Genomic DNA, 15,779 nt, shown 5'->3' on the forward strand with positions numbered 1-15,779 from the left:
CCATGCTCATAAAAGTGTGTGCTTGAAGGAAGAAAAGTGGGTGGTTTTAGAGTTGTGGGTGGTGCTGGAAGCTTTTAGAGAAAGAAAGAATTAAGGGAAACTTGTTAAGCCGTAAGTTTTAACCTTGAAAAATGCTAAAAACCTTCATTGATTATCAAAAGAATTGGGTCTGGAAATATAGGGAAAGCAATTAAAATTTAAAGATTAAACTATAGTTTATTTTAAATATAATTTATTATAATTAAAATCATAATTTTTTCCACTCATATATATATAGAAGAAAAGCTCATGTTACTATATTATTTTAGTATTGATAAATTTTACTTTCTGAAGGCATAATAAATAGGTATGCTTTATGGTAAGTTAATAAACAAATTTCATATATATATATAAAAAAAAAGAATGAAATGAGCAAAAAATAAAACAAAGTTTATGTTTGTGATATTGAGGGATATATCTGTCTTCACAAGCTTAATTGCTCGTTTCAGATTTTATTTTAGCCTACTAACAGCTTTTATTTATTGTGTAAGATTTTTGCTGGGTGATTAAGAAAGCATTTATATCACCCAATTTGTAATAAAATATCTCTTAATTTCATTTACTTGCCTTAATCTTAATAATATTCTCTCTAATTAATCTACAATAATAAATAATTCAAAGAGTTTAGAAAAATGAAAAGGATAAGAATTTCAATTCGTTTTATAATTTTTATTTATTTTAGTTTTTCACATATATTAAAAATATAATTTTTTAATTATATTCCTTTCAAATATATTAAAATTTATTAAATATTAAAATATATTTTACAGATTTTAAAAAAAATAAAATAAATTAAAATATAATAATTAATTTATATATTATTATAATTTAAAATAATTAAAAAATAAAAAAGTAAAGAAAAATTTATAAAACAGAGAGCTTATATTTTAAAAAACTATTAAAATAGTTATTATGTTGGGTAGAATAAGTATAAATTTGAAAACACATGTTAATTTCTCAAAACCGTACATAAATTTCAACTTTCCAGAAGCAATAAATAAAAGTGGATATAGTAGCGAAACAGTTCAATGCAAATCAGACAGAAAAACATTTTTAGATTATTTTTTATTTAACAAAAAATAGTTAATATTAAATTATTTAATAATTTTATGTTTTTAGAAACCGATCATTATATATTAAAAAATTATTTAATTATTTTAAGATTTTTATTAAAAACTTTTTAGACATAAAAATATGATAAGTATTTTATTGATTCGAATTAAAATTTTAATATTTATATAATTTTTAATAAAAATTAATTTAATTTAATTTAATGAGTTGAATTTTTTAATAAATTAATTATTTTTTTACATATTATTTTTAATATTTTAAATTTTTTATTGAAATATTTCAATAATCGTTATGATCTAATATTTTTAATTTATAAAATATAATATATTATTATTTATTAATTTATTTGATTCAGTTTAATTTTATTATTTTATTAAAATCAAATTAAATTAAAATAATTAAAATTTTAAAAATAAAAATTAAATTAAAATTTTAAATTAATTTAATTTAATCAAATTTTCCATTTAAACTTAATATTATCCACCTCCACCTCCACGTAAAAATTTTGATTCTCACATTTAATTATAATTATATTCAAAATTTTTAATTTTGCACAGTAATATCTAATCTACCTCCTAAAATAATTTAATTTTAATCATTTAGACATAAAAATTTACAAACTTTTCGTTTAATAACATCGGTAGCTAAAAATTATTTTAATTTTGTACTTATATTAAAATTAAAATTTTAAAGTAATTTTAATTAATTTTAAATTAATGCACTTATGGTGCTAAGTATTATTTATTTATATTTTTTAAATATTATTTAAATTCAGGTACGCATATCATATCTCTACTTAACCATTTTCTTTAATGATATCTAATCCTTACTATTTTAATATAAATATAAATTAAAAATATTAAAATATAAATGTAAAACTATAAAAATATTTTAATTATTTTAATTAATAAGTAAAAACTAATAAAAATACTACCTAGAATAATAAAACGTCAATCTCAGATTTTGATAAAATTAATTTAAATTACGGATAAAATTATAAATTTTAATCAAAATTAATTTAAATTTACAGATAAAATTATGATAAATTTTAAAATTTAGTTTAATTATCAAAATTAAAATTTAGAAGATAAAATCTTTGGATTATTTAAATTAATTAGCATTTATAATATTATAAATTGTGCTATTGAAACTGGAATAATAAGATAGCAACAAGAAAATGCATCATATGAAAATAATTGACGGACCATATCCAAGAACCAACATAAATACTAATGTTGTCCTGACATGAATTCAGCACTAATAATTTTAGGACAGAGATAGTTCTAGAGTGAAGCCCACACCCATGAGTTGTCACCATTGAAAGAGGGGTTGAGCTTGAGCAACTAGTTATCCTGTCAATGACTTTGGCCCCCTGTCCACATGTGAGATTGCTTCATATCTGATTTGTCAGCCATTTGTCCTTTACCTAACTCCATTAGCTTAACCAGCAAATAATGACTCACAAGAAAAAAAAGGCCAAAAACTACAATACAAAAACGAAGAGGATACAGATTAAAGAGACATCATTTGCCAATGTCTACTTAATTTCCTGCTTTCACATAATTGAAACACAAAATTTTTTTAAAAAACACATACATGAAGTGAAGAAAAGTGTTCCCATGTTCACATAATCGCTTATTTTCTCAAACTAAGCAGCCTTGGAAACCCAAAAGACAAAACTTTGATAGAAGGACTCCTCATCACTCTTCTGCTAAGCCTTTTAGGCCATAGCCTCCAAAAGCTCCCTGAAAACCTTCAACATATTATGAAATGTGACAATGCCAACCAAGCTACAATCTTCCTCAATAACCCACACATAATTCACTCTGTGTGCAGTTGCCTGAATCATCACTGCCGCCAGTGAGCTCTTGGGATGGCAAATTATTGTCTCTGCTTTTCTCACCAACCTGGCAGAGTAACTCATTGACCTACTGTACTTCCCTGATCTTTGCAGTGTTGTTCCTGATTCCTCATCTGATGATGATGAAGAAGAAAGCGAGACCAGTGGTGTTGTAGAGCTTCTGAATTGTTGTAGCATGGTTTCTAGGCCTCTCTGCTTCAGCCTTTCCATCACTATTCTGACAAGGTCGTCTGGAGGGCCTCCACAGTCAATGTAGGCCATTAGATCCCCACAGGACAAGGTAGTGATGGCTGCTGAGACGGTCTCGTCGCAGCAGGCTAGTGTGAATGGTGACAGCTCACCGATCAGGATACCCTCGTCGCCATCAACCACTGCGACAGAGGTTTGATCTCTGAGACAGCGAGAAATGGCTCCAAGTGCAGAGGAAGCAGGGGAGTGGTAATCTATCGTAAAGATGTCAGTGCTGATGATGCCAAGGTTGTCGATGGAGAGAGCCGGGATGGGAGAGAAAAGGCCGATGGAGCTGAGGAGGAATCTGATTATATCTTCTTGAGTTAGCCAGCAGAATTCACGGCCGCCGTGGATGGTGGTGGGGGTGCTGGTTGTTACCAAGACTTTCTGCTGCTTTTTTCTTCTTGAACTGGATGAATCGAGTCTAGTCTCTATTGGTACCACCAGATTTTGAGCTCCTTGTAGGATCAGATCAATTGCCTCTAATAAGCTGTAAGTTAAAAACAGAGTCAGTGATTGTTAACAGAGTTGCAAGAAAACAGCAATAACTTCAAATCGTGAATATTGAGGAAAACTTCGAAATCAACAGGAAAATTTCAAGATTTTATGGAATAAACATAGATTAAATTTTATGGTAATTAAAAAACAGCTAAACGAATTGTCAAGGAATCGAAAGGTTGATGATGGAAGTTTTTACCATTTTTTTGCTTATTCTTTCAACAAGCATAAAACAGAAGAACCCTTGGGAACTCCCATAAAGAAATTAAACTGAAAAATCAAGGATAACAAAACCCAGATAAGATTCAACAAATCTGAAAACGAAGAGAGAGCAAAAATCCAAAGACACAAATTTCAATACCTCGAAGATGGTTCCACATGAGTGACAAGTCCAGGAATCTTAGGCAACAGATGAGAGAGGGGAGCTTTTAAGGCAGAAGAAGGGGACAGCAAATTCTCATCCTGGCAAAGATAGCATATGATATCCACAATGCTCACTTTCCCAACACATTTACACTCATCTCCATCAACATCAGGTTGAAACCCAGTAATTGTTTTGGGTTTGTGGTCACAACTCCAGACGCTTAAGAAGTTATCATCAGAGTTCTTAAGAGCGGAGAGAGCTTCAGCCACAGTAGCGGTGAGCGGGAGAGACCTCAGTGCAGGCTTGCCTAGACAGAGGTCGGATACATCGCATGCAAGCAAGCTCACTGCCATGCAAGATTTAAATTGTAGAAGAGAATGATGCAGAGGAGGTGGAGATGGCGGTGGTGCTGGTGGTGCTGTGTACTGTGTAGGGAATGAGAGGGATATATAGAGGAAGGAGAGGATGGATTATGCACTTTTAATTTGGACCGTATAGGTACTGTACAAGAAAGTGTGGGGTCCATGGTATTTGTTTGATACTGTTTGTGGACAAACCTATTCATTAATTTTGTAAAAGCCACCATTATAAATCTAAAATCCTTGTGCCATAATCAGTTTAAGAAGTCAAAATTTAAAAGAAAATAAATTCTCTAGCTTTCATTTTCATATATTTTTTTTTTACTTTGGTTTTGGGCAAAAAAAAAAGAAGGCAAATGCGCAAAAGAAAGCAAAGGCGAGCGCAGGCTTTGAAGGGGTCCCATCGCCTCTGTTTAATCAATTTTTTGTGTTTAGTTTGCTTTTGTTTTGGTTTCTCAGAGCTTTTTGGGTTTATCTGTGAGTGATTTTTGAATGTTTTCATCTCTATTTCTTTGAGTTTTGTTATCCTATGTTGTGTCGTGCTTGTCAAAGGGCTCTTGGGTTCTACTCATTTGAGCTGTTGGTCTGTGTTTAGGTTGGTTTTGATCTTGTATTGTGATCCTATCCACTGGATTTTTCAATGCAACGAGTTATTGCATGTTAAAAAAAAAAAAAAAAAAAAAAAAAAAGGAAGGAGAGCTCCCTTAAATTAAAATTTTTATGAATTCAAATTTTTCTTTACTATTTTCATTTTAATAGTTCTTAATTTATTTAAAGTATTTTAATTATTAAATTTTTGTTAATTATCATTAGCTTTCTTAAACTAATTTTAACAGACTCTATTTTATAATTAAATGAATTTTTAATTTTGTAATTGATTTGATTTCCTTTGTTGTAGCCTTTTAATTTGGACTATTTATTGTCTATTTGAGCATGTAAAATGCAGTAAAGTTGCATTGTTAAAAAAAAAAAAATTAACTTTACTACTTTTAAATTCTAATATAATTTGCAATATATTTAAATTAAAACATATTTTTAAATAATGTTCATAAACATTATTTTATATGCTCTATATATTATTATAAAAGTAGTATTAGTCCTTTTTTAGATGAGTTTAATCATGTTATTTTTTTTTTATCACTGTTATTGCTATTTTTTCATATGATTAAAATATTTATATTATCAAATTATAGTTTATTCAATATATTGTAAAAAGTAACATATATACTATATTATTAATATTAGCTGGTCTCAAAATAAATTCTATACTCATAATTGATATGCAAAATATAAATATTATTAAATTCAATTGATTATATGATTCTAGTAATTAACGACAGATAATAATTTTATTCATAAAATATAAGTATAATTTTATATCATTGTAAAATAGTAATAAATAATATCTTCAATATAAATATTTTATTTATTATATTAATATGAAAAATACACGTACCGACACGCGGCGCGTTCGGAGCCTTTGTGTACATGTAAAAAGACTTTGTTCCATCATTTTCTATGCCGTTGGACATATTAAACGGTTTCGTTTTACCGTAAGTTGAAAATTAGAAAATATTATTAAATAAAAGGTAAATCACGCGCTAAAATAAAAATACTAAGTAAAATGTCCCCAATGATAACTTTTTTTTTCTTTCTAATTTTAATTTTGTTTTCAATATATTAAATTATTAATTAAATAAAAAAATCATCTATTAATTTTAATTTTTTAACATATACTTACAGATTTAGTCTGGTGATAAATATATTTAAATAAATTTGAAAAATTTTAAATTTAATAAAAAAATACATAAAATTATAACTCATAAATTACTGTTGAGATAAATAAATCAGTGTACAAAAAAACATGCGAAATTAACAGAACCATGCATTAGCAATAGGAAGGGCAGTGGGGGAAACCTGTCCTGAACTTGAGAGAAGTTAACATTTGAAGGATGCCCATCCACCACTAGTTCATGCAAGTGATGCCTCCTTCATTCAAGACAAGGAGGTAACTCCTACTTAATTTCAATTTCGTTTCACTTTAAAGACAAAATCAGTTTACTTTTTTATCACTGTACTGACTAAAGCAAGTGAGAAATAATTTTTTATGTCTCTTTCAATTAGATTACCAAAATTTTTAGATTGTGCTCCTATTCGACCATGAATATTCAAGAGTTAACATGCAAGTGGAGTAGTATAAAAGTTAGAAAATGACTCAACAATTGACTTTAACCCAATAGCTACCTTAGTTTATTAGAATTACAACTAAAAAAACAAATGTAATCAAATTACCTTATGATATGTCTGAAAGAGAAATGCTAACAATAATTAATAATCTGCATTCCGAGGCTTAACCTGGTGGAAAGAGCATCCTTGTAGTCTTGAGAGGTTTAAGATTCTACTCCCCCAACTCCTATTTCAAAAAAAAAAAAAAAACTAATCATCTAATACTTTTTATTTTATTTAATTATTAATAATTATATTTTTTAATTAATAAAATAAATAAAAGTATTAAACAGTCATCATATTAGCTATGTCTAAAAATATTAACTATTTTAATATTGTATAATCTACTTATTTCTAAATACTAAGGTTAAACCACTAATAATGCGATTTTATTCTCTACCTACCTGCCCTAGTTCTTACCCTCCCTGGCCTTCACCCATTTCCCAAAAAGTTTTGTAGCATGAGGGTCCTTTTCCCGATCAACAATCTTTCCTTTTTCTCTGAATACCACAAAAAATTTATTTTTAAAAAATTAATTGTTAGCATTCGTACATACAATAATTATAGAGGAGTTGTTTCTATTACAACTCTGGAAAAATCTCTATTGTTTGCTAATAATAAGAATTCTATGCAAACAATGCTTTTTTTTTTTAATCGATTGTAATATATATTGTCCGTTTTGGGTCAAGAAATTGAAACCCTTTCTTCCCTTACGGTTTTGTTCTTGGGTTACCCTTTCTTCCCAAAACATATCCACTGGGATCTCTTGGGGCTTGGCCTTATAAGGTTTCCCCTCCTTACCTCTTTTCGATATGAGATATTTTTAATCCATCTCATGGGGTTTATTTAAAATTACGGATCTATAATGAAACTCTATAAATGAAAGCTCCAATTAAAAAAAAAAAAATCCTTTAATGATCACAAACTACCACATTTAGTCATGTAATAATGGATATTATTAAGAAGAAAACATGGTAGGGCATCAACTCAGCCAATCTTTAGAATTAGAGGGTTGAATTTATTATATGGCGTATTGACAGAGGATAATGTTTAATTATGACATGAAGGAAAAAGAGATTTTTATTTTAATACTATTTATTAATTTATTATGAATTGGAGATACATGTAAAAAAAAAAAAAATTATGCAAAATGGGTTAAATTTATGTGCAGTTTGTGTTAGTTTGGTGATTTATATGGACCATTCATTTGAGTTTTTTTTTTATTATTTTTTTGCTCCGAGTAATTTTATTATTTATAATAAAATTATATATATGTATATAGAAGAATATAAATATAATAAACTTAATTACATGTTATATAAAAACTTTATTGAGTTTATTGTATTAATTTATATCTAAATATATGAATATTTTAATTTATAAAATTAATTGGACAATATTTAACTCACAATTTTATAGAGCATAATTATTAAATCCTTTAATTTTAGAAAGTATTACCATTTTTAACTACTAATTATATGACAATGGGTTTTACCACAAAAACAAATGTCTCCTAAGAGTTTTTTTTTTTTAAATGACAAAAAAATTTATTAATTCACAGAAAATATAAAAAATAATATGAGGAGAGAGACATTAACCCAAATTCCCTAACCTAATTTAAAATGAGCGGATGTTGCTAAATAAAAATATTCTATATTTTAATTTTTACCAGATCTTAAGTCAATCTGGTATTATTTCAATTCAACTCAGTTCAGCTAAAATTTTGAATTCCTGTATTTTTTCTTTTAAAATAATAAAATTATATTAAATGTCAAAAGAATAATAATAAATTATTATTATTGTTATTATCTATAAAAATACACTATTTATATATTAATATTATATTACTTTCTCACACTTATAATTTTTATTCACTTTAATTTTTTATATATATTAATAATAATAATAATAATAATAATAAATTATAATGTGATTTAGTATTTTTTAAGTAGAATCTTATAATTTAATTTGTAACAAAAAAGTAATATTTGTTAATAAATGTTAATGTGATATTTAAAAATTAATTAAAAATAATTTATAATTAAAATAAATTGTATTTCAATCTTTAAAATTTTGTAAAAAATATAATTTAATCCATATATTTTTAAATTTAGCTATAAAATTTTGTTTTATAATAAAATAACCCCTTTAATTACAATTCATCTCTAGATTTTTACAAATTGATCTCTAAATGTTATAATCTTACAAATTAGTATTTATAATTTTTATATACTTTGGCAATAAATTAATAAATCAAAATTTAAATAAAAAATTTTGATATAATATACATTTAAATTCCAAGTCTAATGAATTTTTTCGTTTAATTTATTTTTTATTTAATTAAGATAAAAAATGATAGATCTATTATTTAATTTTTATTTTATTATTTTTCATATGTAAAATATTATAATTTAATAAATAGAGATATTAATTTATAAATATAATGATTTATTAATAATTATAATATTAAGGAATCAATTAATAAAAATATAAAAATTAATTTTAATTAAAAATATGAAAATTTAAATTAAGAGATTATTTTATTAATAAAATAAAATTTAAAGGACTAAATTTAAAAATATAAAGATTAAAATTAGCTTACATTTAATATTAAAAAATAAATGATAACTTACCATTAATATTTAATGATATTAACGAAAAAAAATTCATTTTGCTAATCACATAAAAGTAAATGAATTTTTTTTTTATAAATTAAAATATAAAATTCTACTTAAAAATGCATTAATAGAGTAAATTTTCATAATTATTCCTATAAAAAAGATAATTTTTTATAACTTTCTAATTATACACCTTTTAAAATTATTAGATTTTACTATTTATTAAATAATAAGAAATATTTTAATTTTTTTAAAAAAATAAAATTATAATAGACTATCAATATATTATTATAATATAAAATATAAAAATAAATAATAATTTTAAAATAATAAAAATATAAATAAAAATTATAAGACGAGTACATCAAAAATGTAATTAAGAATTAATCTTTTTATCCCACCAAATTTATCTTTTTATTTAGGGAGGTAAACGGGTAGGGTAACTGCGAAAATTAAACTATCCGAACCCGAACTCGAACTCGATTTATATTAGTAATATCCGAATCCGTTTCAAATCCGATTAAAAATTAATTTAAATTATCCGAATCCGTACCAAACTCAATTATTATTACCCGAATAAAATCCGAACCCGTTTAATCTTATATATTTTAATTAATAATTTATATAAAAAATATTTCTCATTAATAATTTTCATTTAAAAAATCTAATATTTTTAAAAATATTTAAATTTAAATTTTTAAATAAAAATATATAAAAAAATTTATAAATATTATTGTAAAATATATTTTTTATATTAAATTAATTATTTATATAAACGGGTTCGGGTGGTGGGTAGCCTGTACATAAAATTCGAATCCGATCCGAACCCCGATGGATATTATTTTTAAAACCTAAACCCGTCCTAAAGCCGATTATAACTATCTAAATTTATTCTATTAAGGTTCGGTCGGATCGGATATCCAAAAATACCCGATCCGTTGCCATCCCTATTGAAGCAAACTTCATATTGAAATTGAAAGTAAGTAAACTTCCTATTAATATTCGCTATTGCTAGTAAAAGGAAATTGGAAGAATTAGGTAAATAAAAAGATTTTAGCTGCAAATGTCTCTTGTTTTTTTTTAAAAAAATAGATTACTCGAAATAGGATAAAATTTGATTTAATTTCAACATTTTTTCAAAAGGAGAGAGAGAAAAAAAAAAAAAAAAACAGTTTATAATCACGGCCCGTGGGCCGTAACAGAAAAATCAGACAATGTTGTCAAGATGAAAAAGTCTCTAGAGATCAAAAGATCGAAGGATCTCTCCTCGTACTGTAAACGCAACTTAACGAACAGAGATATGGCGGAACGTCACTTCCCTAACGATATGCCGAACTATCTACCGGAAATTACAACAGCTGTGGACGAAGCTGCCACCGAAAGAAGCAAAGACTCTCTCGCAAACCTCCTCTCTCTTCCTTACAATAGGCTTTCTGAAAGACTCAAAACATCAGCTTTGGAACTCAAACACAGGGTAGGTACTGTTTCTGTTTCTATCCATTTTGTACGATTTATCTATGGGTTTTCTTGTTAGCTTGAGTTTTGCTGTCTTTTAATGGCTTTACAAATGCCCATCAAGTGTTTGTACTTTTGCTTCAGGTGGTGACGGAGACATGGGAATTGAGTGGGAAACGCGTGCATGATTATACTGTTTACACTGGTGCACTAGGGACTGCATACTTGCTCTTTAAAGCTTACCAAGCTACCAACAATGAAAATGATCTTAAATTGTGCTCTGACATTGTCAGGGCATGTGATTCTGCTTCTAGGGATTCTGGGTAATATTTTTTTTTTCCCTGACATTGCATTAGTCTTGAAAAATTTTTGGTTCAGAAATTTTGTATTTTTGCGTGTTGGAGTTGCACGAGTTATCTGGCAATTAAGGTTCTGTGCATAATCATGGACTCAATTCACCTCGTCAATTCTATTGACATGAGGTGTTGAAAATTCATATGTTGAAATGGAATCTTTCCCTGTTTGTGGCCATCTGCCTACTGCAAGCATTGAGCGTCCTGAAATATGGCTGAAGAAGAGTAAATTTCAAGTCATCATATTTGATCAGCTAAAATTGTTCTGCAGTTGGCACCCTGCACCCAATTGTAATTTAGATTCAGATTATGCCCATGATATATGAAACAGAGTAGCAGAACTAGGGTTGTTATGTGGAATTGAAACTAGTTGAGATTACACACTTATCTGTGATTTTAATAATTCCACACAGTGGAAGTAGTCTAAACCCATCAGAAATGCTAATGCAACATCCATGAACTTCAGGCGCGTGACGTTTATATGTGGGCGTGCTGGTGTTTGTGCTCTTGGTGCTGTTGTTGCAAAGCATGCTGGTGATGAAAGGCTACTAGATAGCTACTTAACACAGTTTAAAGAGGTACCTACCTTCAGGAGTTGTTCCTTGTACAGTTTTGGTTCATATCTCTTGAAGTCAATTCACGGATTCTTAGTTACTCTTGACAGAAGATCAAACTTCCAAGTGATTTGCCATACGAGTTGTTGTATGGGAGAGCAGGGTTCTTGTGGGCCTGTTCATTTCTCAATAAACATATTGGTAAAGAAACCATATCTGCTGGCCGCATGGTAAGGCATTTTATGTTAATTATCTTCTCAAATTAATGGGAATGAAAAACTGCTTTTTTTTAAAAAAAAATTATTTTTGAAACTTTTGTAGAGAGCTGTTGTGGATGAAATAATCAAGGGTGGGAAAAGATTGGCACACCGGGACAAATGTTCATTGATGTATGAATGGCATGGAAAGAAGTACTGGGGTGCTGCACATGGAATGGCTGGGATCATGCATGTTTTGATGGACATGGAACTGAAACCGAATGAAGTAGAGGATGTCAAGGGCACACTACGCTACATGATTAAGAACCGCTTTCCAAGTGGTAATTATCCTTCAAGTGAAGGAAGTGAGTCAGATCGTCTTGTGCATTGGTGTCATGGTGCTCCTGGGGTTGCTCTTACCCTTGTGAAAGCGGCTGAGGTAATCATTTTAATACATTTTACATGCACACATATATGCAGAAGTAGTTAACTGATTTCAGTTAAGCGTTGCGTATTTTGTGAGGGTTTTTTTGCTAGGAAATGAAACATTTGTTTTACATCTGATATGCCAATTATCTTTGAAAAATGCTATTCTTTTCCTTTGATCCAAATTCCGAGGAAAAGGAGATTCAAGAAGTCGCAGCAATTCTATTTTGTAGATGGCTGCATCTTAGTTTTTGCTTAAATAAATTTAGGCTAGGCAGTGGTTCCTGGTCTTATTTGTTATTCAAGATAACGTCACTGCCTCTCATGAAAATGTTTTACTCAACGTTTGAATTGCTCAGGTTTTTGGAGACCAGGAGTTTTTGCAAGCTGCTATGGATGCAGCAGAGGTAGTATGGAATCGCGGCCTCCTCAAGCGAGTTGGCATATGTCATGGCATCAGTGGAAATACCTATGTTTTTCTGTCACTATACCGTTTAACCGGTAATGTGCAATATTTATATAGAGCTAAAGCATTTGCATGCTTTCTACATGAAAAAGCACAGAAACTTATATCAGAGGGGAAGATGCATGGAGGTGATCGCCCCTGTTCACTATTTGAGGGTGTTGGAGGAATGGCTTATCTCTTTTTCGACATGATCGATCCATCTGAAGCCAGGTTTCCTGCTTACGAACTTTAAAACTGCAGCTTAGTAGTTATGAGAAAGTAGATGTGTATATATCACTGTAGCTTGTGAAACTTGATGCTGTTTGTATAAATTTTCCAAGATGAGGCTTCTTGAAAGTTTTGCTCCCCCGTTTTACTTATTTGCATGAGCATATGGTTGCGATGATGGCCACGGTTATGTGAATGGCATGAATAAGTAAACGATGGAGTGAATAAATAAATGAAAAACTCAGATGAAGGCTAAGTGAGAAAATATCCAAGTCGAAGGGCCCAATGAATATATTATTTTAAGATTTTGAATCATGCGTCGTTTACACAATGGATCTGTCAATTTTGTAAAATCTTTAGTGAAATTTTACAGAATCATTAGCTAAAATTTTAAGTTGTTTTCCTTTTTTTTTGATAAACAAAAATTCTATTTTATGGTTGTTTATCAAATTGAAACATATAGCTCTTATGAATTTTATAATTAAAAATAAATAATTATTTTAGCAATTTTATTTATAATTTAATCAAGTTTTTAAAAATAATTCCACTTCCCGAATATTAATATTTATTTATTTGTACTTGCAACAACGTTGGATGATTTTATTTTTCAAGCAAGTTACAAACATGTCATCTACTACAAGAGAAAATTGTTTACACAAGCACCTCAAAACTAATCAAAGCTTCTCATATAAAGGACTCAGCTCTGCTCTAACATCATCCTCTTCCATGTCAATGATCAGTTGTCAGAACTTGAAGCTCCTCTTCATTTAGGCCAAACCAACGAGTTTCTCGCTAATCTCCCATATTTTACGAGCCTTGTCTGCATCACTAGCTTCTTGGGACAACTGGTTCTCAAATGAAGCAGAGTCCTTGTTCCAGCTCCAGTATACACCGGATTTTGTCAAGCTCGGATCACTCACCACCTGAGCAAGCCTTTTTCCGGCTTCATCTTCGGAGACAAAACCTTTGGTGATGTATTTTTGGAACGGAGGGAATAGAAGCCTGAACAAAGGAATGTGTTCCCTGAACAAGCCTGTTGTGGCAATGCAACCTGGATAAAGGGAAGCGAATGTGATGCCTGTTTCTTCATGGAAACGCCTGTCGAACTCTTGCATAGTGAGCATATTGCAGACTTTGCTGTCCTTGTAGGCTTTGGCTCCGTCGAAATCACCGCCATCGATCATGGAAGAGCTGTTTAGCCCATTCAAGCCTCCTGCAAGTCCCCTCATGTCTCCAAGGTTGGCCTTTGGAGGCACATTCCCAGCCAAGGTGTTTGTGTTCCCTGAAAATTACACACAACCACAATTTCATCTACCCAAAATGAAGAGATGAACATTAAAGTAGATGGATATACTGGCAAGAAATGGATCATATACCAGTGATTGAGCCAACAATTATGAGTCTCTTTGATGGGTAATCAGATTTCTTGAGATCATCAAGCAGCAAACGAGAAAGGAGGAAGTGACCAAGATGGTTAGTTCCAACACTAAGTTCAAATCCTTCTGCAGTAAAAGTAGGTTCCTTGGCGGTTGGCTGGTAAACAGCAGCATTGCAGACCAGAACATCAAGTGGTCTTCCTGATTGCCTGAAGTTATCAACAAATTGGCGGACACTTTCAAGGGAAGCAAGGTCCAAGTGCATAATGGTGTAGTTTTCTTTTGAAATTCCAGCAGATTTGGCAGCTCTTTCTGCCTTAAGAAAGTCCCTGCAGGCCATAATTACGTGCCATTTTCCAGTTTCAGCTAAGGCCTTAGCTGTGGCTAGACCCAGTCCAGAAGAGGCACCAGTTACCACAACACTGCCCTTCCTAAGGGTTTTCTTGCCTTCGCCGGCGGACCTGTTGACTGCTGGACTTGCTGTAGCCATTGTCTGGGCTCTTACAACAGCCCCAACTCTTTGGTTGGGTTCCCTCTGCCAGCCATAAACAAACAAATAAATAAAGCCCTTGTTTGAATTTAAGCTTTCTTCTTACAGAATCACTTGTTATGCAAGTATGATTTAGTCATTACCTGGGACGACAGTGCAGAAGAGCTAAAATCAGCTTTGAGATGGTCTGAAAGTGAAACTCCAAATAAACTGGAGTCCTTGAAAGATGCATTGGATTTGGCCTGCACGCATTGATGACAAAATCAAAACCAAAAGCTTTTCTAATTAATGTACGAAGCCAATCTTGGTGTTTTTTTTTCATTTTTATCACAGCACCAACCGCAATTATTGAATTCAAAGTTAAAATTTACAATTTTGATAAGATTTCTGAGTGGTATTCAGCGAAAACCAAAGAAGCTGAAGGAAGAAAGAAAAGAAAGTATGGAACCTCTTTGGGAACAACAAAGCCAGAGGAAACCAAAGAAGCAGCCTGGAGAGCCATTATCACCAGCAAAGAACTCTGAACTGGGCTGTAAGATCCCTTCTTTTGAAGTGAAGAAGAGTGTCTGAGAGAGATATTATGAGATACGTATGTATATATAGTGGGTTGATTTTTGTTTAGGACAGAGGAAAGCAAGTCTCTTTGGATATAGGAGGATAAGGAAATTGGAAGTACATACATGTGTCTGCCACATCACTTTGAAGCAGCCAATGAGAATGTGAATTTTAGATTTCTGTGGTTGATTGGTGATAGATAAATTATGAAAAATCAATGGGTTTGCATAGTAAGGGATATTTGGGTCCGATTCCCAAAAAGTTCCATTCCGAGTAGTTATGGGGTCGGGGTTGAAAAGGGACAGGGGATGGTGGGAGCGACGTCTGGATTATGGATTAGCTGTGCACCCACTGAACCACGTTTTGGTTGCCGCTAGCAGGGTTGGAATCCGGTTTTAATAAAATTCTAGCTAACAATCCCAAATAAAATCAA

The 15,779-nt window shown here is 30.2% G+C and overlaps 3 protein-coding genes across 4 annotated transcripts; 1 reads left to right on the forward strand and 2 right to left on the reverse strand.

The window, feature by feature from the left end:
• Window positions 1-2,271: 2,271 nt before the first annotated feature.
• On the reverse strand, window positions 2,272-4,506 carry LOC110610855 (CBS domain-containing protein CBSX5). Its single transcript, XM_021750929.2, has 2 exons — window positions 4,062-4,506; window positions 2,272-3,692 (listed from the first exon to the last, which is right to left on the reverse strand). The coding sequence occupies exons 1-2, from the start codon at window positions 4,415-4,417 to the stop codon at window positions 2,831-2,833; spliced, it is 1,218 nt and encodes a 405-aa protein (XP_021606621.1). The 5' UTR covers window positions 4,418-4,506; the 3' UTR covers window positions 2,272-2,830.
• A 5,973-nt stretch (window positions 4,507-10,479) lies between these two features.
• Window positions 10,480-13,063, forward strand: LOC110610643 (lanC-like protein GCR2). Of its 2 annotated transcripts, none has more exons than XM_043954594.1 (6): window positions 10,480-10,745; window positions 10,847-11,045; window positions 11,542-11,653; window positions 11,740-11,859; window positions 11,951-12,265; window positions 12,612-13,063. In XM_043954594.1, exons 1-6 carry the CDS (start codon window positions 10,493-10,495, stop codon window positions 12,948-12,950), a joined length of 1,338 nt encoding a protein of 445 aa, XP_043810529.1. In that variant the 5' UTR covers window positions 10,480-10,492; the 3' UTR covers window positions 12,951-13,063. The 2 variants fall into 2 exon arrangements, with proteins under 2 accessions (XP_043810529.1, XP_021606358.2); XM_021750666.2 differs by having other exon boundaries at window positions 10,483-10,741; window positions 10,867-11,045.
• A 416-nt stretch (window positions 13,064-13,479) lies between these two features.
• Window positions 13,480-15,399, reverse strand: LOC110610272 (protochlorophyllide reductase, chloroplastic). The gene is made up of 4 exons (XM_021750112.2): window positions 15,240-15,399; window positions 14,935-15,033; window positions 14,302-14,836; window positions 13,480-14,207 (listed from the first exon to the last, which is right to left on the reverse strand). The coding sequence occupies exons 1-4, from the start codon at window positions 15,291-15,293 to the stop codon at window positions 13,693-13,695; spliced, it is 1,203 nt and encodes a 400-aa protein (XP_021605804.1). The 5' UTR covers window positions 15,294-15,399; the 3' UTR covers window positions 13,480-13,692.
• Window positions 15,400-15,779: the final 380 nt, after the last annotated feature.

The sequence above is a fragment of the Manihot esculenta genome, chromosome 3 (assembly GCF_001659605.2).
Source record: "Manihot esculenta cultivar AM560-2 chromosome 3, M.esculenta_v8, whole genome shotgun sequence".
NCBI classification, from domain to species: Eukaryota; Viridiplantae; Streptophyta; class Magnoliopsida; order Malpighiales; family Euphorbiaceae; genus Manihot; species Manihot esculenta.

Bases quoted from the DNA above. Each gene is read 5' to 3' on its own strand.
- LOC110610855 (XM_021750929.2), bottom strand. From the start codon at position 4,417: ATGGCAGTGAGCTTGCTTGCATGCGATGTATCCGACCTCTGTCTAGGC. The intron at 3,693-4,061 runs GTATTGAAATTT...TTTAACTTACAG, and splicing joins CATGTGGAACCATCTTCGAG to CTTATTAGAGGCAATTGATC.
- LOC110610272 (XM_021750112.2), bottom strand. From the start codon at position 15,293: ATGGCTCTCCAGGCTGCTTCTTTGGTTTCCTCTGGCTTTGTTGTTCCC. The intron at 14,837-14,934 runs GTAATGACTAAA...TATGGCTGGCAG, and splicing joins CTTCTGCACTGTCGTCCCAG to AGGGAACCCAACCAAAGAGT. The intron at 14,208-14,301 runs GTATATGATCCA...TGTAATTTTCAG, and splicing joins AATTGTTGGCTCAATCACTG to GGAACACAAACACCTTGGCT.
- LOC110610643 (XM_043954594.1), top strand. From the start codon at position 10,493: ATGAAAAAGTCTCTAGAGATCAAAAGATCGAAGGATCTCTCCTCGTAC. The intron at 11,046-11,541 runs GTAATATTTTTT...CATGAACTTCAG, and splicing joins TCTGCTTCTAGGGATTCTGG to GCGCGTGACGTTTATATGTG. The intron at 11,654-11,739 runs GTACCTACCTTC...TACTCTTGACAG, and splicing joins ACTTAACACAGTTTAAAGAG to AAGATCAAACTTCCAAGTGA.